The sequence below is a fragment of the Amblyomma mixtum genome, chromosome 6, assembly GCF_055824585.1.
Source record: "Amblyomma mixtum isolate Tamu chromosome 6, ASM5582458v1, whole genome shotgun sequence".
Taxonomy (NCBI): domain Eukaryota; kingdom Metazoa; phylum Arthropoda; class Arachnida; order Ixodida; family Ixodidae; genus Amblyomma; species Amblyomma mixtum.
Window position 1 is genome coordinate 2,705,557 of NC_143017.1, and position 26,286 is coordinate 2,731,842.

Genomic DNA, 26,286 nt, shown 5'->3' on the forward strand with positions numbered 1-26,286 from the left:
CACCGCGATGTCAAGTGAACATATTCCTTGACGCTCGAGTCATGATCTCTATGCAGTTAATTCCCAGCCCCCTGTACGTCACACTAAGTGAATGGGGATTAACCATCACATCACACCAATTGGCCAGCTCCACTGGCTGGAGGACCTTCTTTGAAAGGCATTTCCGTAAAAATTCTTCGTATCACTGTAGGGTATACGGCAACTTAATTGACAGCAGTAACAGAATTTTGGTTCCCGGAACACACCCATGGAGCATGTAACGCTGCATCAAAAATAAGCGCAGCCAGTTTTGAGGCTTTGAGGTTTTGAGGATTGTTCTCGCAATCACTCTCCGAAGGTACCAATCCAGACGACTGGGAAGTGGGGAAGGTCGTTCCCGTCCACAAATCAGGTAGTACTGATTCACCTCTTAATTATCGTCCCATTTCATTAACAAGTGTACCGTGCAAAATCATGGAACATGTCATTTACTCTCAAATCATGCAATTTTTGGATTCAAATAATTTCTTCCATCCATCACAGCATGGATTTCGCAAGGGGTTCTCCTGCGAAATTCAAATAGCCATTTTTCTACATGATATTCACGCCAACCTTGATACTAACCTGCAAACTGACTCTATTTTCCTAGACTTCGCTAAGGCATTCGACAAAGTGCCTCATCAACGCTTGCTTCTTAAACTCTCCCAGTTTAACCTACATCCGAACATAATTGTATGGATTAAAGCTTTCCTCACGCATCGCTCTCAGTCCATCGTCATTAATAACCAACTTTCCAACCCGCTTCCAGTAACCTCTGGTGTCCCACAGGGTTCTATTCTCGGTCCTTTGTTATTCCTCATATACATTAATGATTTACCCCAGCATGTCTCTTGTCACATCCGCTTGTTCGCCGATGAGTGCGTCATTTATCGCTCAGTGACTAACCATTCTGACCAAGAATCCCTTCAGGCAGACCTGCGCCATGTGCAAGACTGGTGCTCCCAGTGGTAGATGATGCTCAACTCTAACAAATGCAAGTGCATGTCCTTTCACCGCCGTCGAAATCCTCTTGTTTTCAAATACACAGTCTGCAATTCCCCAGTTGACCTCGTCCAGTCATATAAATACTTAGGAGTCACCATTTCTAATGATTTATCTTGGCGTTTGCACGTGACTAACCTGATATCATCTGCTAATAAAACGCTAGGTTTCTTAAAACGTCACCTACGGGAAGCCCCACAACACGTATGACTACAAGCGTACATCTCATTCATTAGAACTAAACTTGAATACGCATCACCCATCTGGAGCCCTTATCAAGAATATTTAACACACGCTATCGAATCTGTTCAAAACAGGGCTATCAGATTCCTGCACTCCTCATACTAGTAGGACGTCAGCATATCATCCCTCAAATCGCAGTCAGGTCTAGCTAATCTTTCTAGTCGCCGTCGCATAGCCAGTCTTGTCCTGTTTCACAAGTTCTTGTATTCACCACTAAAACAAGAACCATACATTTGCGCACTTCCACAACGTAGGTCCCACCGCATCGGTCATTCTCTTCAAGTTTTGCCTCCACGAGGCCGTACCACTGTTTTTGCCAACTCATTTCTTTCTCGTGCAGCAGCTGACTGGAACAGCCTTCCCCATAATATTGCTGCCATAACATGTTCATCATCATTTTCAAGCACTGTTGATTCCTGCATTTTGTAAACCCCACCCCTTATGTAACACCCTGGAAAAGGGTCTTTAAGGAAAATAAAGTGATGAGATGTGATCTACAAACATGATTTATTACACACACTAGGCCACAACAACAAAGCAGAGGGAGTAATAAATGTTGGACAGGAACGTGCATTATTCTTTACACTTAAAAGCAGCAAACATTTTAAACACATGAAAAAACAAGGATGACAAAGCATCATACTATCAGGCTGCAAGGCCAGGTATATCCTTATGTCTAGAGACCAGATTTTAGGCAAACGCCTATTTTTTTCAAGGCATCATAGGCGCACCATTTTTACATATGAGCATGAATTAGGCGTTCACGACATGTTTAATACACATTTGATGGTGCCAATAAATGCCTATTTTGGGCGTCAGCGCCTATAAATGCCGATTTCCAACGTTGGTGCCTAAATATGCCCTATTTTGAAGAAAATGGCCCTGATATACGTTGTGGTTTTGTTTTCAGGTTCTCTTTGTTTTCGAATCCATTTCGGTTTCGAGTTGAACCCACACATGGCAACATTAAATGACTTCGTCACTTGGGTGTGGTGAACACTACTCCAACGCCGACTGTGTAGACAATGTCAACCACATCAGTCAAAAATATCGAAATAACCTTTTTCCTGTTTCTGCCGTGTTGTAGTTACAGCTTGTAAACTCTGGCCGTTAAAATGGTAGTTGACCAGATGGTGCTACATTTTGAAAGTACTCGAAGTACGTAAGTTTCGTCCACATAATTCCCAGTGGGTTCGAGTTGAAACCAACTGCAAATTGTTCCATAAGCTGGCTGGATAAAGTTTAACTGGATAAAATTTGCCATATTGGTAATGTGCCTTATAATCATTCCTTGTGCCTCATCTGCATGTCATCCTAATCAAATAGCCTTTGGCGGCAGTTTTCTTGTAGCAGGCCGCACTGGACAGCTGAGAGCCGTGCCAGTCGTGCGTGCATACCGAACACATTCATGCACTCAAACAATGTTTGATGCTTGTATGAATATCACTTTTTTGGCGTCACTCCTATGTTATATTATCTCAACCCTTCAATCGAAATTATCTCAACCCTTCAATCGAATTACTTTAGCAGTGATTACTATATGAACGGTGTTTATTTATTATGAATCCCCAGTGGATGTACTTAGGCCCGTGCTGAACTATATAATTATTTTCGGCATATAAAGCATCAACAGCACTCAGCGGTTACATTTTTAGCATCTCGTACTTATGGTTTCCAGACCCTTCCAATAGCAAGCACCATTTTAAGTCCGTGTGACTTCCGACACTTGGAGCCACTAACTATAAAACACAGTTTACACAAATGGCGACACATTTATTAATGTTAAAGCACCGTGCATGCCTGCAATAGATAACTTTAATTCCTATGAGGATGACTCTGAACACATGTCGGATGCTTTAAATTCACATTTGCATCAATTGCTAAATGCATGGCCTCTTGTTTTACTATTGTGCACGACAAGCAAATTGTTTGTTTCCAGGTATGCCAACGCATTTTAAAAGGCTTTGTAACCATCTCTTTTGCTCTGCTGAAGCATGCGTATTGTGCGAAAAGCTTCACGACAGCTTTAAAAAGAGTGCTTCTAAGGTTCGCACACAATGGTTAAGATCTCAAATCATTCCGGCTGTTTTTACTTTATATGGCAGATATTGCGTGCTAATGTTCGGATCTGATAAGTGCAATTTTGATGCAGTTTATAGTGCCTATTTTTCTTTTTAGGTGCCTAAAATCAAATTTTAACCACCTATTTTTGGCGCCTAAAACATGCCTTCTTGGTGCCTAAAAATCCGGCCTGTACTTATGTCATATAAATCCCATCAACAGACTTTGTCAGCATACATGGCAATGTGTCCTCTCTTGCATTATTTGCACTAAATACTTTGAAGCATAAATGTTCCAAGAATAAAAGAAACTTTGAGATTAGTGTAATATTGTCACGTAGTTGTGATGGCTGCAGTTTGGCAGTCAGGTAGACAGCAAAACGGCTTCCAAAAAAACACTGTTGGGCTCTTTCACACCCACAAAGAACTGAACGACTCGGCAGCGGCGTAGCAACAAGCGTGCTTGGCGGTCGTCGAAGACAATGCCTGCCGCTTGTGGCCGTGCTGAATTTATAACTGACGACAAACTTTTGACAGTGTGACAATATGGAGCAACCTCCCGTTGCAATCTGAAGATTGGTGTAATTGCTGCTAACTGCAATGAATTTCATGGCCACAAGTTTGAAAAAAGTTAAACACACTGAAGAGCTACCTTAAAGGAATACAAAAATAAAAATACACTGAAACTACCTTCATGAACTGCACATCATACATCACTACCAGATCAATCTCTTTCCTTCTGGTTGGGCACTTCACACAAATATGAAACATTATTAATACTAAAGAAAACACATTGCAGAGACACATCATCAAGGGAGTGCAAACAATTATTCTGATCAGCCGGTGGGTGCTGACACTGCATGATATGTAGGACATCAATTACAAGTGGCGAAACAAGAAGCCTTTGGGAGTGAAAATATATACAGTCTGCAATCTCATAAATTCCAAGTACATAACAATATGAGCCGTCTACCATTTTAACATAACAAGAGCAGGTCTTTTTTGGAGTCAAATAATCCGAACTGTGTATAATAATGCTGCCAATTTGTGCTCGAAAGTACCTAGACATCTGAGGAATGCAGCCAAAGTGTGAATGGAAAATCATTTTTAGCTGCTCGGGAAATGAAGGAACAGGGTGTGGCACACCTAGAGCACATGTCTGGTAGCTGTTTGTGTGCTGAGCGCCAATATTTTTCTTGGCAAAAGCCAAATGAGCTGGGAGCTCCAAATTTCTTTCTAAGCTTCGGTACCACTGCTGCATTATGCACCGCTCAGAGACCTGCATAGGCACCTGCTTGGCTGCTGACACAGGCCGCAGTGCACGGCCAATCCCATCTTCAAAAGGAAACGTGGACACACCCCATAATGGGCCAAACATGCGCGTAGCCTTAGAAAGGTGCAGCAGCACCATAGAGCCTCGCTGCTTCCCTAGTAGCACAGTATGTTACTGCAACGTTGCCACAACATTGTCAATGTTGTACTATGTTGCGCTAACATTCTTCAACATTAGATAATGTTGCTGCAATGTTACCAAGCAACATGCTGATAACGTTGCTCTAAAGTGGTCTTTTCACATTGCAGCAATATTGTCAAACGATGAATAAATGCTGAACCACATACATTGCTATAACATTCATGCTATAGGTTAATTATCTGCCCTCTCTGGCTATTTCTGAAGCCCAAATAGAAAAGCCGGTACCAGATTACTTCCCCTCACCGAGAGAGTATTAATTTGTTTATTAATTTTTACTTCGAGTGCAAGTTTGCATGTGGTGTGTATGCAAATGGTGACACTAAGGTAGAAAGATATATTTCTATCTGAAATATTTTTAAACAACTGGAATTACTTTGTTTTTAATTAAACAGGCAGATAAAATTAAAACTGCCGAAGAAGTTTAGTTCTGGTTTCACTGACGCCCTGCAGTCTAATGGTCCAAATCCAAATCCAAACCGCGGCTACTCGCGGCCGCGCCGAGAACCCGCGTGTCAGCGGCAGTCATGGCAAGATTTTCACGTTTTTTGTTCTTCTAGTACAGTTTTTTGGCGGTCGTCGTGCCCGCACTGCTGTGTTTCGTTGTGGTTTCACTGGAATTCAGCTGAAACAACAAAGGCTTGCCCAGAGGATGACCTCAATGGTGAGTGATTTCTAGACTTGCATTGTTGTGCTGTGACCTGTGTTGGTTGGCACAAAGCCAGTAGTGTATATATGTTACCCATGCCCTTCGTGATAGTTTGATAAAGTGCTACATTCGTTGTATCATGAAGAGAATGAAGTGTTCGCTAATCGAGGTGTCCTTTCGGCAACGACGCCGAAGAACAGCAGAGGCTGTTCACGACGAACTAGAAAACTGTTTTCGTCAAGGGTACCCACGATGGTGAGAACCGGCTTTTGCGGGTACGCATCACGAAATGCTACCCTGTTTGGCAGTTGTCAGTCTTGATAATGATCATGGCAGCAGATTGTGCGCAACAGGAGCATAACAGTTTCAAGATGCCTTTTCATCGCATATTGTTATTTTATCCTCTTTATCAGCGCCGGTCGAGGACGCAGTTGAAAGCCACAGTTCTCAATTGTCAGATTTTAGCACCGCTAGCAGCATCCCTGACATAGAAAGTGCAACGTAAGAGTTGTCGCGGATTTCTGACAGTGAGGAGTTGGTGGTTTATGAAGATAGGATGACACCTGAGTCTGGTTCCGCTACTCAATGTCTAGAGCTCGACTTGCGCGTGTGGACAATTAATAGCCAATTGCCTGATTCTCACCTGCATTCCCTGGTTAAAGTGCTGAAGCCATACCATCCAGAGTTACCCACGGATTCTACAAAATTACTAAAGACGCATAGGCATAGTGATCCAGCAGTGATGAGCGATGGTCATTACCACTACTTTGGAATTTTTCGTTCTCTGGAAGAACATGTTGTGCATGTTCCTTAACGTCGGCACATTGTGCGAGGGCATTACACCAGTTCTCATGCATTCTACTGGAAGATAGCATAGATCCAGCGACATTGTAAGCAAGGAACCAGAATTTATTCTTTCGCTTAACACTGACGCTGCTGCATCATGCCAGTAGTGTAGTCTTTGCCCTCTCATTCTTAATCAGATATATACTCTTATAACCAACATTTATGGGACTGTGCAGCGATTTGCGCCAAGGGTAAGAAAAGTGAAATATTCATTGGTATTCAATCATCCTTCATCATCATCAGCCGGACTATACTCGCAGCAGGGCAACAGCCTCTCCCATATTCCCCAAATTAGCCCTTTCCTGTGCTAGCTGCATCCACTTGACCCCTGCACCCATCATCAATTTGTGATCTAGCTTATGTAGCCCCGGAAGAATCGGCTTTTAGCAACTTTGCCTTTCAAATTGTGCACAGCAGTGAGGCTGAAAAAAGACTATAGGCTGGGCCTGCCCTCTCCGCTCGGTTTACTTTGTCGGCCACCCGCCATGGTACAATTGAGGGAAGACAAAGGGAGTGATGTGCAACCACCTCCAGCCGGCTACGCCTTCATCTACAAACGCCCTTGTGGGTTTAAGCAATTGAATGGCCGTCCCCATGGCTGACACCAGCAGGTCCGCTTGTAAGGCAGGATTCAAGCGAGACAGCAGCACTGGCCATTGCTGTGAGGTGCAGGAATGGGAATTTTTGTTTTTACATTATTTGCTTGCTTTTGAGGAATTTTAGGTGGCATGAATAGTCGATGTCTTTTATGTAATGAATGCATTCTTTAGCCACTTTCAGAACAGTTTGTTGCTCAGGCTGTTAAAATATGCTTGCGCTGCCAGGGAAGGGCGGATTTTTTTCTCACTATTTTGGTTTGAGCCAAATGACTGGACATAAGTTCTTTGTACAGAGCTGTCCAATGTCTGTGTTCATTGAGGATTGTAAAATATTTGTTATTAGACGTGTGCCCACCAAGATGCTTATATTAGGAAATTTTTGGTTCTTTCTTTTTTCTGCAGGGATGCAGCTTCGCTTGTCACATCATGAATTAGAAGAGACCATCATCGTGAGCAGCTGGAGGCTACCAGAAGACAAGTATATTTTAGACGTGCTAAATTGTTCAGGCAAATGTTCACAGTACTTTAAATTTGTAGTTTTCCAGTGCAACGGAGCATGACCAAAGAAGGGAAGAAGGATACTTGAAGAAAACAGCGCAGCAACAGGGACAAGAGAGAAGATGAGACAGGTGCTGACTAGCAACTGAAGGCTTATTGAAAAGGAACGCATAAAATATACTCTCTTCACAGCCAAGAGCGTGCATGAGCTGCGCAAACAGCACTGATAACCTGTCAACTTCAGTCATGGTGGTCAGGATACAATAGTTCACAATCATTAACAAGGACGGATGGCCATTCATGGCTGTGAACTGTTGAATCTTGACCACCATGACTGAAGTTGATAGCTTATCAGTGTTGTTCGCGCAGCTCATGCACGCTCATGCATGCACGGCGGTGTGACCACGGCGTGACCACCGCCGCAGTGAAAATGCTACTTTGCGACCAATAGCTCTTGCTACAAAAAAAAATGCAAGAGCGAGGAAAACTTAGAGGCAGGAAGTAGGACAAATTTAAAAATGACAGGAATGAAGAACTAAACACATTTATTGCAGTGCTGGCACTTGAAAAAATCATGCAGCATTGTCTGCTGCATTTTCTTACGTCCGGTGAGGACTACTCATTTCTCCAGAATTTACGGGGCTATGTGGCTTTTGCGATCGTTGCAAACATACTTTCTGAGAATGTCTAATGCCGCTACAGCCAACATAATGGTTGGTTCCAGCGGAGGCTAGCCCTCTTCCTCTTTGTTGCCACTGCTGTGTGCATCCAGAAGTCACAAAAAGATGTGATGAAGTGCGGAGGACAAAATCAATCGCGCCAGCCACACTGACACTAGCAGCACAATTACAAAGAAACAAGGATAGGTGAAGAAAAAATTAGCTGTGGTTTAGCTCTGATTAAACACGGCGAGAAGCGGTAGCTTCATGTGGCTGCGCTTTGCAAAGCTTTGTTTGTTTCTAGTTTCTCGGCTTGTTGAAAGATTGTTGTTTCTTTGGACTTTGCCGCGCGTAGCTACGTGAAACTACTGCTTCTCATCAGGTTTAACCGAAGCTAAACCACAGCTGATTTTTTCCTATACCCGTGGTGTTAGATTTTCTGCGTGTGGAGCGGTAATATTCCTCTTTGTATTCTTCGTCTTCCTCTTGTTATTCCTCTTCAAACTCCTCTCGAAATCGCCTGTCACTGATCAATCATGAATCGCTCGAATCACAAATTACCATGATATTGCATGAGCGGCTGTGTAACCTAGCAGTTAGTATACAGGAAGCACATATACAGGGTGTCCCAGCTAAAAGTAACAAAGCTTGTAAAAAACAGGATGATCCCTAGCCGAGTGAGACCAAATGAGGGTTGTTGCCAGTCGCGTGTCCTAGTCTGTAGTATTTTTTTATTATGCAAATATGATTAATTAGCAGAAACTAATTAGCTAACTTTTTAATTATTGCCTACAGGAAGAAAGTGTCAATGCAGGAGTTGTAGATCCCTTAGAAAAATAACCGTTTGCCGTGTTTGCAGCCAAGTACCACTGCTACAGCTTCTTTTATTTGACTTAAAAGAGAGCCCGCGAAATACAAAAAGAGCCACGTGATAGGGAAGCAGTTTCAGCGCTCCCAGACGACCAGCCAAGCAAAGACATTCGCTTATCTTTGCAACGTTGTCCCGAACGGGATTCGGCGTATTGTGATGGTTGCGAGATATACGCAATTAACTCTCGCATCGGCGCTAGGGCGACCGTTTCTTCAGCGCGTGATGGTGCAAGTTAGCGGCACGGCCACATTCCTATCACTCGAGGCGAGGTTACGCGTGAAAAAGCGCTCCATGCGAGCCGCGCTTCACTTCCTTGGAAAGCAGCACCCGCTCACTTTCCATGACGCATAAGCAGTTCCTGGCGCATATCTCGCCACCTCCTCAAGACGCCAAAAGCTGTTCGGGACGGCGTTGCAAACATAAGCAGATGTCGTTGCTTGATCGCTCGTTTGGGAGCGCCGTGACTGCTTCCCTATCACGTGGTTCTTTTTGTATTTCGCGGGCTTTCTTTTAAGTCAGATAAAAGAAGTTGTATCAGTGGTACTTAGCTGCAAACAAGGCAGACGATTATTTTTCTATGGGATCTACAACTCCTGCATTGACAATTTCTTCCTGAAAGCAATAATTGAAAAGTTAGCGAATTAGTCTTTGCTAATTAATCACGTTTGCATAATAAAAAATACTGCAGACTAGGACACGCGACTATCAACAACCCTCAGTTGGTCTCACTCGGCTAGGGATCATCCTCTTTTTAACAAGCTTGGTTACTTTTAGCTGGGACACCCTGTATATCTCCAGTTTTATTGAATTGTCACACCGTGGGTCTGAAGCTTAGTGGTTAGCGCACCTGGCTCTCGCCCAATGGACCTGAGTTTGAATCCCGCTGATTGTGAGGTTTATTTGTTTGTATATTTTATTTGTGGCAGACTTGAAGGTCATTAACACGTTATGGCGGGCTAGTTGGTTAAGCATCTTGAATAAACAGCACGAACGACGACGAGCACAAAAGACAAGACAAGCGCTGTGTCGTCCATTTTCTTGTCTTTTGTGGTCGTCATCGTTCGCGCTGTTTATTCAAGTTGAAGGTCATGTTGCGTACATGGCGATCTCAGCCGTGCACCTGCAGCAGTGAAGCTACTGCTTCAAAAAAGTGCAACCACTGTTGATGATGATGGCACAGCGTGTCTGAATGCCGTCTGCCAAACACAGTGGTGCTAGACATGCCAGGCCAAGTAAAGCCGCTTTAGAAGTAAACATATGACCTCCACCGTTTCTAATTTAGGCTGGCATGGGGTGTTATTTCACAAGTATTACTGTGTAGGAATGTGGCCGAAGTTACAATGCAACGAACAGCAGGGTTTATAATGCATGGAACCCTATTATCATCATGCCAGATCTAGACCACTACAATGTGTAGCAGCCAGGAAAATGCAGCACCCATCAACTCAGCAGCGAGGTTCTACTGCGCAAAGCTTTCACTGTTACCTTGAGAGCAAAATACTTAATTTTTTTCATTTACTTGATAGCCCACAATGTGAAACTGAACTCAGTTTGCTTTTTGCTTATATGTGCTGCTGAGGTGCATTGATATTTGTGTACTTCATTTTCTTGTCAAAAAAGTATGCTCAGCCCAGGAGACGGAGACCGCCGCGGACTACCAGCTCCAACTGCCTGGTGGGCAGGACACTGTCATAGGTTCTGCTAGGGATGATGGAAAGGTGATTGTGTGTGCTCTTAAGTCATATAGTGTATCAAATACCATAGTAGAGTGAGTGAATGATTCTTAATTAAATTGGGGCTGGTACATAGTGAAATGGGTACAGTTTAGAGGATGATGCTAGCTTACAGTAGAAACTTATGCTAGTCCCAGTAAGTGTGCCGAAAAGGGTAGTGTGCAAAGCATAGACGTGTGGTTTCAGACAATATCATGTAAGGCACAGGTCAGCATTTCTAATTTGTCATTTTTGTACTTCATTACCTGACGATGCCATAATGGGTCTGCAGTTATTCTTGTCCTGAGGAAATTCTTAGTACACAAATAATTTTTGATCATGAGGAGGCTGCCTTGTTCTGTCAGGTATGCCTAGTTGTTGGTATGTAAAATTTATTCTCATTTCTGAAGTTTGTTTGAATTAGGGCAGAGAACATTATTTCAACTTTTGGCGGTATTTGACTCGGAATGAAGAGAAGCTAGAACTGTCAGAAGATTGTGCTATATATTTCATGCTGCACGCAAGCAATTTCTTTTTTTTCGAATTATAAGGCTAGAAATAGAAAATCTACTGATATTGGACACTGCTCGCTGTAAAAGAGTGCATTCATGCCTACATAATTTTTATGTTTTTCAGCTGTTTGTTTTAAGTTATGAAATATTTAAAATCCCTTGATTCATTGCTGTTAATGTGTACAAATGCGAAATTCTCCACGTTTGCTGCAGGTCTATGCAGGCAGTGGGCTCTGGATGGAGCCTGGTGCCTGGCAGATGCTCCTGAGAGCACCAACAGACTCAATGTTCTGCCGTGGTGCTGGTGTATTGGACACCTGATGAGCTGAAGAGCCGCAGCGTGACTGGCGTGCTTTCAAATAAGTGCCGGTCTCTTGGCAGAACAGAGGCGAAACCGGCACTTACACCGGAAAAAGTCTCTCCTCTGGAAGGTGCTAGTGCTTTTTTTTGCTTTGCTTTGAGTAACACCAAGGCAATCAAACTTTGCTTCAGCCAAATACAGTCGCGCTCACTTACAGAAAGCGTGATAGTCATGCAGATCCTGTTCATTGTATCCGAGGTTTGTAACAACTGCAATGTCCTTATTGCAGCCAAAACTGCAAAGTCGGGCAAAAGTGACGTTTAGTTTTTGCAAGGTGTGTTATGCCCATACGTTTCTTCATGCAGGCTCTATCACAGCACTTTCAGAGATCTCCACACTGTTTGTGTGGCTCTCGCTAAGATCCGTTCTGGCAGTAACCTGATTTATCTATTTGGTTGTGAAATTAGTGTTCTCAACGACTGGTGGCAAGTCATTGTGCGCGTTCTCCGATCTTGCTGCGACAAAGATAGTGCAATTGACATATCTGCACAGAATGTATAAATAGCATTGCCCGTTGTTTCGAGTAATCTCTGTGTTTGGTTTTCATGCAAGCATCTCAATGCATCCAACAACACACAGCAGACGCGGAGTGGGTAGGCCCATGTGTCATCAGCAATCAGAGGTTGCCAGACAAGCAGTCAGTTCGCAAAGGAAATGAAAATCGTTTTAAAGATATCTGCCGCACGGAATCAACTGAAGGTTTTGGGTATTGTAATTTAATGTGTTGGGAATTAAATGCTACAACAAGGGTATGCACGAAAATAGGCCTCATGGCCCTTTTAATGGTGAACATTCGTTTCTGTGTTTTTACAATGAGAGTCGCAATTGTGAATCTCACTTTTGCATTTATCATGTATCTAGTTGTGTTCAAATGTGGCCTATTTTGTGTTCTATTGTGCAGCTCTGTTTCATGTCTACATGGGAGAGCTACCAAAGGAGCTTGCAGAGAAGAGACTGAAAGCCGTGCGCAAGCACCTTTCACAGAAGCTGGGGCACGTGCAACGAAAAATTGGAGGTCATGATGTATAAATTTATTTTGCCACTTACCTACGCCGAAGCCGTCAGACGTCCCCGCCCAGAAACGTTCGTTTCGTACCAGCATCCACCGCAGTCGACACCATTTCGTCCTGCCTGGCCACCACCGCAACGTTTCCGTCCATGGTGGACAAAGGACAACCTACCCATTTGTTATGTCTGCGGCATTCCTGGCCATGTGATGCGTCCCTGCCGCCACCAAGTGTTGTCCCCTGCTCCCAATACTGACCCTCGAGGTTACGCCTACGCCCCTCCCCAGCCTTTTCACCGCACTTCGCCTTCTGAGACCACTGCTTCCTCCGATCTCAGGCCGTCTATTTGCCGCCGTGCTCCATCTCCGCGTCGTCGCTCGGTTTCCCCGATGCGCCGTCGTCCCTCTTCCCCTTCGGAAAACTAGTGCCCGCAGTTCCGGAGGCAAGAACTGCTTGCTCGTCGCCAAGCTCAAGACCTCGACTTTCTCCGACAAATTTGATCGCGGTTTCTGTGGAGGGCACCGATGCTTTCGCGCTTGTTGACACCGGTGCTGCTTTATCTGTACTAAGTGAGAAATTGTGCCGCCAGTTACGAAAAGTGATGACTGCGCTATATGGTTTTATGCTTCGCGCCGCTAATTCGCAACTTATTGCGCCTTTGGGGGCATGTACAGCCCGAGTTACTATTCAGGACGTTCTGTATATTGTTGAATTCATCGTCTTCCCTTGGCCGTCTCACGACGTCATCTTAGGCTGGGACTTTCTCTCACAACATGACGTTGTCATCGACTGCGCTCGTTCCGAAGTCGGCCTTCTTCCCTTCGGCGACGACTCTGTGAACGCTTCCACTAACTTGTGCTCCAAGCTGACTGTTTCTGATGACGTCATGATCCCGCCGTGCTCTGCTGTGCTCGCCTCTGTTAATTGCGACTCTGGATCCAACGGCCCTGTCATCTTCATCCCGTCCGACTCCTCTGCTTCTCGCCACTGTCTACCCCTGCCATTCGCCGTGCTTACTGTCTCAGCCGGCTGCAGCGCCTTGCCCCTGACGAATCCATTCCTGTGCCCCTCCACTCTTCTTCGTGGTAAATGCTTGGGATGTGTCCAGCCTTTCGTTCCGTCGTCGCCTGAGACCCTTCTGAGGACGACTCCTGCCGCCTGCTAGTGTCTTCACTTACTTCCTCCTCACCGTCTCCTGATCCCGTTCCCGAGGCCGTCTTTGTGGGCTCAATCGACACAAATCTTTCGCCACCGGAGAAGACCCAGCTTGCGGCCCTGCTAGATAAGTTTCGGTCATCGTTTGACTTCTCTCACCACCGTTTTGGTCGCACTTCAGCTGTTACCCATCGGATCGACACTGGCGCCCATTCGCCGTTGCGCCAACGCCCATATCGCGTCTCGGCCACCGAACGCCAGGTTATCGACACCCAGGTCAATGATATGCTGCAGCGTGGCATCATACAACCATCACAGAGTCCTTGGGCTTCCCTCGTCGTCCTTGTCACCAACAAAGACGGCTCTATCCGCTTTTGCGTTGACTACCGGCGCCTCAACAAAATCACCCGAAAAGACGTCTCTCCGCTACCCCGCACCTCCACCAAGATGTAAGGGCCTTTATTGACAGTTGTGAAGGCCGGTTAGAGCGGACAAGGACAGGTCCGGTCCCGGAACAGTTCACGCTCTCGTCTCGCGCCGCGCGTCGGCTCTGCTGCTTCAGCTGCCGATCGTCGTCTTCTCGTCTCGCGCCTCGCCTCGGTTCTGCGGCTCTGACTGCTGATCATCTTTCTCTTTACAGGTTTCTTTATTTTATAATAAAGCTTTCGTTTGCCCTAAATCTGGTTGTCAGTATATATATCGTAGGGCATTACAGACCCTTTTGGCCAGCTTAATTTTAAAATATTAGTAGCAGGCGCTGCCTTTTTGCATCAGCTTACGATGCACTAATCGAAGAAGATAAGTCATCATGCGCAATGTGCAGCACACATTTCTGAGTGATGAAAAAACTTATCTATCGGCTCTGCTGCTTCAGCTGCCGATCGTCGTCTTCTCGTCTCGCGCCTCGCCTCGGTTCTGCGGCTCTGACTGCTGATCATCTTTCTCTTTACAGGTTTCTTTATTTTATAATAAAGCTTTCGTTTGCCCTAAATCTGGTTGTCAGTATATATATCGTAGGGCATTACAGACTATCTATGGTGTGCCATTAGGACTGGCGTCCCTCATTAGGCCTAACACTATCCCGATACCTGCAAGCAGGATCTGTGCCAACAGGCCGACGCCATTAGAACCAACAGGTCTGACACCGACAGGTCCATCACCATCAGGCCCAACAGGCCCATCACTAACAGGCCCAACAGGCCCAAATTACGGTTTCCTTCAGCCTTCAGACCGAAAGGCTGAAGGAATTTTTGACTGGGGAGCTGGAGGATGGCCGGAAGGAAGAGCTTCCGAGACCGGTCGCTGGATTTCATCAGAATGGCGTACTGGCAGGACCCAAGTTTCGACCCGCCGCTCCCGGTGTTCCGGCCTGCAGGCGTCGGCGGGTGGTTCGCCCAACTAGAGGCTTCGATGTACCTGCACGGCATCACCATCCAGCCGTTTAAACACGCAGTCCTTTGCGACATCCTCCCGCCCGACCTCCTGCGTCGGCTCACCTACTCTGCCTTCGGCTGCCGGCCATACGATGAGCTGCGTGCGGCCGTCTTGGCGGACTTCGGTGCCTACCCGGTCAAAAAATCCTTCAAAGTTCCTTCAGGGAGCCAACAGGATTCTTGACTGTCACCTCTACATGCACCTGATGGTCCTGAAGGAATCTGCATGGATGCTCTGTTTGCAATGGCGCGACTCTGACGGGGCTGAAGGCATCTCCATTAGCAGCTCTGTTTGCACCGGCGCGGCTCTGATGGTGCTGAAGGCATCTCCGTCAGCCCCTCTGTTTGTACCGGCGTGATTCTGACGGCGCTGAAGGCATCTCCGTCAGCAGCTCTGTTTGCACCGGCGCGTCTCTGATGGTGCTGAAGGGATCTCCGTCAGCACGTCTGTTTGTACCGGCACGACTCTGACGGTGCTGAAGGCATCTCCATTAGCAGCTCTGTTTACCGGCCGGCGTGGCTCTGACGGTCCTGCAGAAATCTGCATGCAGCGCTGCTCTGTCTGCGGGCGACGAGCTTCGACCGTCACCGGTATAGCTGCGAATCGCTTCGGGAAAGTTATAATACTGGCAAGAAGCTTAATTGTACGTTTTAATCGGTTTGTGTAGCACACGTACCAGCACAACCGCTCACCGGTGGAGATTTATTTGGCCAGAAAGCAGCTTACGAAATTAGCGGGGACATATCTGAAACACACGTACGTATGCTCAAACATATACAATATTCGTGCAAATTGCATGATTCTTGCAAGCACGCATTAATGAGCTGCGCGCCCTTCCGATAGTGCCTGAAAATTCTTTGCACGGAGGCCATGAATCGCTGTAGAGCTCGCGCTCTCAATCATATGCTTAGCTTTCAAGGATCATCCGGCCGGCTTCACTCGATCCTGGCTCATTTTCGGCAAAGATGTACACATATCATATATCAATATTGTACGGTAAACGTTGTCTTGTAGTGAACTTGACAACTGATGCGTACAACCAAGCGGTTCGCATAACTGAAGTACTTCTGCGTTTCGTGCGAAGCATATATATGGCCACCCATGCAAAGACGGCCGGCCGCTGTTCGGCTTTGCTGACTTTTCTTCACTCGTCCTCGGCGCAGACGATTCCAGGCGCACGGCATAAACTACGGCCAGGTGAAAAAAAATGTGTGTTAGATGCGCAGTTAATTTTAATCTAGGGAGAACCATATATTGAGGCGAATGAATTTTTAAAAGGTGCTATAGCTGCACAATTAATTCTATAGCTTAACGCGTTTGTGCGCGTTGCGCGCAAAAAGTAGAGCAAATGTGGTATCGGTACGTACGTCGATCATACTTCATACTCAAAACTGATTAGGTTCGACCTTTCCGTTATGCATATGCTGCGCACCGCGTGCAGTGAACCCGCCCGCTATCAGGGCAGATCTGCCTATCTGATAGCCAGTACACGTACGCATGTTTGTGTGCGGCATACACCGGCCAGGAACTGCGCCAGTCGGAATTAACGTTTTCTACTACGCATAGCCTTCCCTCGATCCTCGATCATCCTTTCAGCAAGGTGGAGACGCTGCATGCATGCTCGATCGTCCAGAGCTTCCTCGATCGGGCAACGAAACCAGTGCCCATATTCTACGCGGGGGCGCGTGCCCGCACCGATTTTCGTAGTCACGAGGAATTCATACGCCAGCGCACCTTTCAGTGGGGGATTAAGGTGACTGAATGCAGCGCACAGCGCTATAAGCGCGGCAAAGACGTGCAGCGAATTGCTCGCGCTGAACGACAGCGCAAATATTTTTTTTTCCATGGCGCGACGTTTCTGTTTAAATAATTTTCACCAAGCAGGAAAGCGCCCTGCACTTGCATTGACTGTTGAAGCCAAGCGCAGTGAGTACACTGAAGTCCCCTCGAGGCATCTGTGTTGTCATGAGAAGCCGCACAACTCATGTGCGGCTCTCCTTCAGTCTTTATCTCCCAAATTCCCCTCCCTACGCAGAGTAGCATGCCAGCGATATTGAAACGCCGGCTATATTCTATGTATTTCATTAAAGAGTCTCACTCTTTCTGGCGATGTGTATCGTTGAAAACATTAAACTCGCCCACCTAGCACCGCGATGTCAAGTGAACATATTCCTTGACGCTGGATTCATGATCCCTATGCAGTTAATTCCCAGCCCCCTGTATGTCACACTAAGTGAATGGGGATTAACCATCACATCACACCAACTGGCCAGCTCCACTGGCTGGAGGACCTTCTTTGAAAGGCATTTGCGTAAAAATTCTTCGTATCACTGTAGGGTATACGGCAACTTAATTGACAGCAGTAACAGAATTTTGGTTCCCGGAACACACCCATGGAACATGTAACGCTGCATCAAAAATAAGTGCAGCCAGTTTTGAGCCTTTGAGGTTTTGAGGATTGTTCTCGCAATCACTCTCCGAAGGTACCATTCCAGACGACTGGGAAGTGGGGAAGGTCGTTCCCGTCCACAAATCAGGTAGTACTGATTCACCTCTTAATTATCGCCCCATTTCATTAACAAGTGTACCGTGCAAAATCATGGAACATGTCATTTACTCTCAAATCATGCAATTTTTGGATTCAAATAATTTCTTCCATCCATCACAGCATGGATTTCGCAAGGGGTTCTCCTGCGAAACTCAACTAGCCATTTTTCTACATGATATTCACGGCAACCTTGATACTAACCTGCAAACTGACTCCATTTTCCTAGATTTCGCTAAGGCATTCGACAAAGTACCTCATCAATGCTTGCTTCTTAAACTCTACCAGTTGAAGTATACATCCGAACATAATTGCATGGATTAAAGCTTTCCTCACGCATCGCTCTCAGTCCGTCGTCATTAATAACCAACTTTCCAACCCGCTTCCAGTAACCTCTGGCGTCCCACAGGGTTCTGTTCTCGGTCCTTTGTTATTCCTCATATATATTAATGATTTACCCCAGCATGTCTCCTGTCACATCCGCTTGTTCGCTAATGATTGCGTCATTTATCGCTCAGTGACTGACCATTCTGACCAAGAATCCCTTCAGGCAGACCTGCGCCATGTGCAAGACTGGTGCTCGCAGTGGATGATGATGCTCAACTCTAACAAATGCAAGTGCATGTCCTTTCACCGCCGTCGAAATCCTCTTGTTTTCAAATACACAGTCTGCAATTCCCCAGTTGACCTCGTCCAGTCATATAAATACTTAGGAGTCACCATTTCTAATGATTTATCTTGGCGTTTGCACGTGACTAACCTGATATCATCTGCTAATAAAACACTAGGTTTCTTAAAACGTCACCTACGGGAAGCCCCACAACACGTAAGACTACAAGAGTACATCTCATTCATTAGAACTAAACTTGAATATGCATCACCCATCTGGAGCCCTTATCAAGAATATTTAACACACGCTATCGAATCTGTTCAAAACAGGGCTATCAGATTCATGCACTCCTCATACTAGTAGGACGTCAGCATATCATCCCTCAAATCGTAGTCAGGTCTAGCTAATCTTTCTAGTCGCCGTCGCATAGCCAGTCTTGTCCTGTTTCACAAGTTCTTTTATTCACCACTAAAACAAGAACCATACATTTGCGCACTTCCACAACGTAGCTCCCACCGCATCGGTCGATCATTCTCTTCCAAGTTTTGCGTCCACGAGGCCGTACCACTGTTTTTGCCAACTCATTTTTCTCTCGTGCAGCAGCTGACTGGAACGGCCTTCCCCATAATATTGCTGCCATAACATGTTCATCATCATTTTCAAGCACTGTTGATTGCTGCATTTCGTAAACCCCACCCCTTATGTAACACCCTGGAGAAGGGTCTTTAAGGAAAATAAAGTGATGTGATGTGATCTACAAACATGATTTATTACACACACTAGGCCACAACAACAAAGCAGAGGGAGTAATAAATGTTGGACAGGAACGTGCATTATTCTTTACACTTAAAAGCAGCAAACATTTTAAACACATGAAAAAACAAGGATGACAAAGCATCATACTATCAGGCTGCAAGGCCAGGTATATCCTTATGTCTAGAAACCAGATTTTAGGCAAATGCCTATTTTTTTCAAGGCATCATAGGCGCACCATTTTTACATATGAGCATGAATTAGGCGTTCACGACATGTTTAATACACATTTGATGGTCCTATAAATGCCGATTTCCAACGTTGGTGCCAAAAATGCGCTATTTTGAAGAAAATGGCCCTGATATACGTTGTGGTTTTGTTTTCAGATTCTCTTTGTTTTCGAATCCATTTCGGTTTCGAGTTGAACCCACACATGGCAACATTAAATGACTTCGTCACTTGGGTGTGGTGAACATTACTCCAACGCCGACTGTGTAGACAATGTCAACCACATCAGCCAAAAATATCGAAATAACCTTTTTCCTGTTTCTGCCATTTTGTAGTTACAGCTTGTAAACTCTGGCCGTTAAAATGGTAGTTGACCAGATGGTGCTACATTTTCGAAAGTACATGAAGTACGTAAGTTTCGTCCACATAATTCCCAGTGGGTTCAAGTTGACTTCAAATTGTCCCATAAGCTGCCTGGATAAAGTTTAACTGGATAAAATTTGCCATATTGGTAATCTGCCTTATGATCATTCGTTGTGCCTCATCTGCATGTCATCCTAATCAAATAGCCTTTGGCGGCAGTTTTCTTGGAGCAGGCCGCACTGGACAGCTGAGAGCCGTGCCAGTCGTGCGTGCATATGGAACACATTCATGCACTCAAACAATGTTTGATGCTTGTATGAATATCACTCTTCTGGCGTCACTCCTATGTCATATTATCTCAACCCTTCAATCGAAATGGTTTCCTACAAGCACACTCCTGTAACATCTGTTGGTGTGGAGCGTTCCTTTTCAGCTTACAAGCTTGTTCTCAGTGAGAAGAGGCACAATTTTGAGCCCACCAACATGGAGACGTTGCTTGTGTGCTACTGCTTTCATGACTTTAGCAGTGATTACTATATGAACGGTGTTTATTTATTATGAATCCCCAGTGGATGTACGTAGGCCCGTGCTGAACTATATAATTATTTTCGGCATATAAAGCATCACCAGCACTAAGCGGCTACATTTTTAGCATCTCGTACTTATGGTTTCCAGACCCTTTTAATAGCAAGCACCATTTTAAGTCCGCGTGACTTCCGACACTTGGAGCCACTAACTATAAAACGCAGTTTACACAAATGGTGACACATTTATTAATATTAAAGCACCGTGCATGCCTGCAATAGATAAGTTTAATTCCTATGCGGATGACTCTGAACACATGTCGGATGCTTTAAAGTCACATTTGCGTCAATTGCTAAATGCATGGCCTCTTGTTTTACTATTGTGCACGACAAGCAAATTGTTTGTTTCCAGGTATGACAACGCATTTTAAAAGGCTTTGTAACCATCTCTTTTGCTCTGCTGAAGCATGCGTGTTGTACGAAAAGCTTCACGACAGCTTTAAAAAGAGTGCTTCTAAGGTTCGCACACAATGGTTAAGATCTCAAATCATTCCAGCTGTTTTTACTTTATGGCAGATATTGCGTGCTGATGTTCGGATCTGATAAGTGCAATTTTGATGCAGTTTATAGTGCCTATTTTTCTTTTTAGGTGCCTAAAATCAAATCTTAACCACCTATTTTTGGCGCCTAAAACATGCCTTCTTGGTGCCTAAAAATCCGGCCTCTACTTATGTCTTATAAATCCCATCAACAGACTTTGTCAGCATACATGGCAATGTGTTCTCTCTTGCATTATTTGCACTAAATACTTTGAAGCATAAATGTTCCAAGAATAAAAGAAACTTTGAGATTAATGCAATATTTTCACGTAGTTGTGATGGCTGCAGTTTGGCAGTCAGGTAGACAGCAAAACGGCTTCCAAAAAAACACTGTTGGGCTCTTTCACACCCACAAAGAACTGAACGACTTGGCAGCGGCGTAGCAACAAGCGTGCTTGGCGGTCGTCCAAGACAATGCCTGCCGCTTGTGGCCGTGCTGAATTTATAACTGACGACAAACTTTTGACAATGTGACAATATGGAGCAACATCCCGTCACAATCTGAAGATTGGTGTAATTGCTGGTAACTGCAAAGAATTTCATGGCCACAAGTTCGAAAAAAAGTTAAACACACTGAAGAGCTACCTTAAAGGAATACAAAAATAAAAATACACTGAAACTACCTTCATGAACTGCACATCATACATCACTACCAGATCAATCTCTTTCCTTCTGATTGGGCACTTCACACAAGTATGAAACATTATTAATACTAAAGAAAACACATTGCAGAGACACATCATCAAGGGAGTGCAAACAATTATTCTGATCAGCCGGTGGGTGCTGACACTGCATGATATGTAGGACATCAAATACAAGTGGTGAAACAAGAAGCCTTTGGAAGTGAAAATATATACAGCCTGCAATCTCATAAATTCCAAGTACATAACAATATGAGCCGTCTACCATTTTAACATAACAAGAGCAGGTCTTTTTTGGAGTCGAATAATCCGAACTGTGTATAATAATGCTGCCAATTTGTGCTCGAAAGTACCTAGACATCTGAGGAATGCAGCCAAAGCGTGAATTGAAAATCATTTTTAGCTGCTCGGGAAATGAAGGAACAGGGTGTGGCACACCTAGAGCACATGTCTGGTAGCTGTTTGTGTGCTGAGCGCCAATATTTTTCTTGGCAAAAGCCAAATGAGCTGGGAGCTCCAAATTTCTTTCCAAGCTTCGATAGCACTGCTGCATTATGCACCGTTCAGCGACCTGCATAGGCACCAGCTTGGCTGCTGACACAAGCCGCAGTGCACGGCCAATCCCATCTTCAAAAGGAAACGTGGACACACCCCATAATGGGCCAAACATGCGCGTAGCCTTAGAAAGGTGCAGCAGCTGGTGAACATTATATGTCATAGCTGCCTCACCATAGAGCCTCGCTGCTTGCTGTACAAAAGACAGCAATAACATTTCAGCTGCACATATGTCACCCTCGCTTACAGTATCTTGCATCAACAAAAACACTGCCTTTACAAGGAGCACAAAGTGTACCATATATGGCCGAGGAAGGAGATCTGACAAACATGGGATACAGTAGAACAAAAGCCAGTACCGCCATTCTGTTGCCTTCCAGTAAGCACGTTCTGAAAGGGGTCGTGCAGTCCTTGAAAAAGTGATGGGAGGCCTAATAGTGCACAGTCGAGAGTCCAAAAGCCTGACATGCCGTCCAATGTAGAAGGCTGAGCCGGTAGCTGACAGCCACAGTTCAACCAGCTGCTTTGTCACACCCTCAAGGACACAATGCATATAGTCTGGTGGTAGGCCCCACACAAGGTCAAGGCCTTTCAGTTTGAGAAGTGAAGATGGCCCCTTGAATCCCTCAAATGTTGCATCCGGTCCCCTTGCTTGGCGCATTGCTTCTAGCACACGTCCATGTGTCCGTTCACAGGTTGCCTGGCCATGGAAGAGGTACTTGACCGTGCCTGCAAAAATTGCATAGTTCGCAGTTTCCTTATTCTAATAATATATGGCTTGCAAAACTCAGCCTGAACCTTCCACTTGAATTGGAAATGAGACCCAAATGTAATGCATACAGGTACCGCACATAAATCTGACAGCCCAACACCAAATACCAACCCAAATGCATTTGCAATATTATAAATGCATTGCGTTTATTCAATAGTGCATTCACCTTTTTGAACGTGATGGTCTACACTGGGAACAGTACTCGAGCGACTTAACATCAGGAAGTAGATCTATATTCGTGAACCTGTTTAAATGTTTAATTTCCTTGCTTTAGTTTCACCTAGCATCCTTCATGATACCATACTGACACCTAATTAATTGTCAATCAATATTACTATGGACACCTTAAGAAATGGACCCACATTGAAATAGTCAATGAAACTTACCATCAACGCATGTACCTTCCTCAAGGCACCAGCTGCACCCATAATACCCATTAAATTGCTTCATATTCAGGATGGATGCTCTTGCTGGTGAGTCCACACAACACACAACTGCATGTACTGCAGACTTCACAATTTTTCCTGAATGTGACCATACAATTTCTCCAATATTGTTCACTTCATCAACGAACCTTCGCATAAAAATGTGCATAGGTGGATGCTCCTTCGCGAACCACAGCCCTGACAGCGTGACGTGCTTCCACCGAAGTTCCATGGGCAGCTCGTTCAACATGATCTGGATAGGCCAGATTGAACTTTTCGAGGACTCAAACACAGGTGCCCCATCAGTGTTAAATGTGAGTGTGACATCACTCCATTTCATATTGAGCTGTCGCCGAATACTTTTATAGAGGTCACCGTCGGTCACATCTCTGTAGATTCCCGGCTCTCGGATCTCTGTTGAAAGCTTCTGCAGATTTTCAAAAAGAATGGAACTATAATGCCTGATTAAATCTGTTAATTGTTGCTTGAGGTCGAAAATGATGAAAAAACTTCCCATCCCTATTAAGCTTTTAACATTTTTCTTTAAGTTGCAGCCACCACAAGTTACTTCACTGTTGGCAGGAATTTCATGGGTGGTGCCAAGATACTCATGGCAATGCTGGCAGAATAAATGCAGCCTTAGTGCCTGTTTCCTTTCTTTCCACAACTTCCGTAGCAAGTAGGTAGACGGTGGCATTACTGCTTCTCCAAAAAGGGCATTCAGAAGTGTCAGGAGGCCTTTAACCTGTGACCAGGTAAGCCCTGCTGTCACAATGTAAGACAAAATTAACAGCAGTGCTTGAGATTTAGTTGTGGACTGATGTGGCAGTGTTTCCTCCGAGAGCTTCCTAAGGTATACGTCAAAGTCATCAGAAATGTTTGAGAAGTCTGCGCCCTCAGTTTCATTTTCCTCGACATCACTGTTTTCTTCCCTGTCTTCATTAGCACCACATTCCACACATTCTTCGTCAGAGCTGTCTGTGTCTTGGACATCACTGGCAGAATCGGCACTGTCATTTTCATATGTAGGAAGCATTTCATGAACAGCATCATTCTGTGCTGTCCCTGCCCAGCTTGGACTTGAACCCTCACTGTCATCAACACTTAAAGATTCATCTTCATTGTTTTCGTGCTGGCTTGAGCCAACAGCTGCTTGGTTCCAATTGTCCTGCAAATGAAAATATCAGTGATTCAAACATTTCTATCTTCACTGAGCAAATTTCATTTTTACAGCAAACAGCACTGTAGTACAGCTTGGATACAAAGTTGCTTTGTTCTCCTTCAGGCGTGCACAGATTATTCAAATTTTTCTCCTCAGCCATCCACTTTTTTCGAAAATCATGCAAACCTTAAAAGGTTTCATATGGGGAAGCTGCAGCCATGCTGACAGCCAACCCTCCTGTTGAGGAATGAGCAATTTTAGCTGGCTCTATACAGCATGAAAATGCCACTCTCCATGGGGAATGCATTTGAAGGAAGAAAGACAAAAGAGCACAAGAGATAAGGTGGAAGTGAAAAGAAAAAGCAATCAAGGGTGGTCACAGAATTAGGTGCAGTCATTAAAGAGGTGAGAGGAAAACTGATTCTGAATTCACCAAGGAAGTCAGGCAGACCTACTGACAGAATGCTGCAGTTTCTAATGTTATAATGAATTCAGCATGAAGCTTAAACCCTAAAATGTCCGCGGAGTAATGCAATCATTACAAAATGGCTTAAGAGTCATGGAATAGAGGGCACAGAAGTGGCAGCCAGATGTGCTCAAAATTTTCTCTAATCGTTTACTGTCTCCCATTCTGCAGAATACCACTCTGTCTCTGGGAACTTTAGTAAACATGCAGTGTGAAAATAATGTTGAGTACATGAACCTGCCATTAAACTTAAATTTTCTGAACATTTCCTGAGAGGAGCACTCAGCTAGTTATATCAAATGAGTCAGTGACTTCAGTCCGAATGCCTTGTCGTCCCGAGTATAAGTTGGTCCTGTTGACTGCAAACAAGTGCACGCTGTTAGTACCATAGCCCAAATAGTCGGGTACAACTTAAGAACGCTGCGGCTTTTCCCCCCTCAAAGGACCGCTTTCCAGCCAATGGTGTCGGCCCATGCAATTCACATGACACTGCTAGCATGACAATGCAGACAGCTGTATGGCACTGCTGATAAAACAGACCTACCTGAGCAGCACCTGAAGTCCTGGCTCTTTTTATTGCATTGGCCAGAGTCTGCCTGGGAACTTCAACGCTGGTTCCCTGCTCGAGGTAGCGCCGGTAGCGTTGTCGCGGCTTTCCTGGCATCGCGATATTACGCAGCTGAAGCCACCTCGGCACGCCAGTTTTGCGCGCTTTTATCGCATGTAGTACTACAAGGCTACAAGCCTCTCCAGAAAGAGCAAAAAAAGAAAATGAGTGAATAAAAATATTAATTTGGCTGTGCGCGGCTTGAGTGGCTTGAGCGGAATAAGCGCAGTAGAGCAGGCAAGCAAAAAGCTAGCTAGGTGAAAACTAGTTGAAAATATTTCCGACGCATCTCGTTCGTTCTCAAAGGTGCGGCGGACGCCACTGTGGCGACTGTAGCATAACTGTAGTAGTCTGGCAACACTCTAGTATGGCAACACTGGTATAGTAGACGCTGGGTACGTCTCGCGAAACTCTGCCGCGCATCAATCCACCACCTCGTCAAATAGTTTATAAAGGGGGTCGTGCATCAGTCATGCCGCAGTCTTGCTATCTTCTCTGAAAAGCGTTTGCAAGATGCACGCGGTACTTTTGAGAAGCTGCAAAGAGAAGTTTGCCAATGCTTATATCCCCGATTGTCCCGCAATGTATTACCGGTGACGACGAATCATATCTAGCTTGTCCGCTCGTCGCGACTAAGCCCATCTTACATGTACGAAGGATACGCGATCATAAATGCAAGTGATGACGTAATGAAACAACCCAAAAAGTCGCACAGACAGCGTCTTCAGGTCCGGTTGTGGGCGGAGAGCACCACCGTCACTCGCACCAAGTCGCATGTGCAAGCGACGCAACAGGCAGCAGATATATTGCGCATTCGCTGAGGTTTCGCCCGGCTAAGTGAAACAGTAATGCGTCACCTCGTTCTGGTCGTAATTTCTGCAAGTGTTTTCCTTTTCCAACATCTTCTTTTACATTTTATTAAACCGCTACGAATATACG

The 26,286-nt window shown here is 45.0% G+C and overlaps 1 protein-coding gene across 1 annotated transcript; it reads right to left on the minus strand.

The window, feature by feature from the left end:
- Positions 1–21,376: 21,376 nt before the first annotated feature.
- LOC149338099 (uncharacterized) lies at positions 21,377–25,404 on the minus strand. Its single transcript, XM_089550095.1, has 3 exons — positions 25,285–25,404; positions 23,074–24,280; positions 21,377–22,644 (listed from the first exon to the last, which is right to left on the minus strand). The coding sequence occupies exons 1-3, from the start codon at positions 25,402–25,404 to the stop codon at positions 21,377–21,379; spliced, it is 2,595 nt and encodes an 864-aa protein (XP_089406221.1).
- Positions 25,405–26,286: the final 882 nt, after the last annotated feature.

What these genes read in the sequence shown, in the direction of transcription:
- LOC149338099 (XM_089550095.1), bottom strand. Translation starts at nt 25,404, where the DNA reads ATGCCAGGAAAGCCGCGACAACGCTACCGGCGCTACCTCGAGCAGGGA. An exon ending in GGACTTCAGGTGCTGCTCAG is followed by an intron (nt 24,281 to 25,284) that starts GTAGGTCTGTTT and finishes TTTCATTTGCAG; the next exon opens with GACAATTGGAACCAAGCAGC. An exon ending in GGAAGGTACATGCGTTGATG is followed by an intron (nt 22,645 to 23,073) that starts GTAAGTTTCATT and finishes CAATTTTTGCAG; the next exon opens with GCACGGTCAAGTACCTCTTC.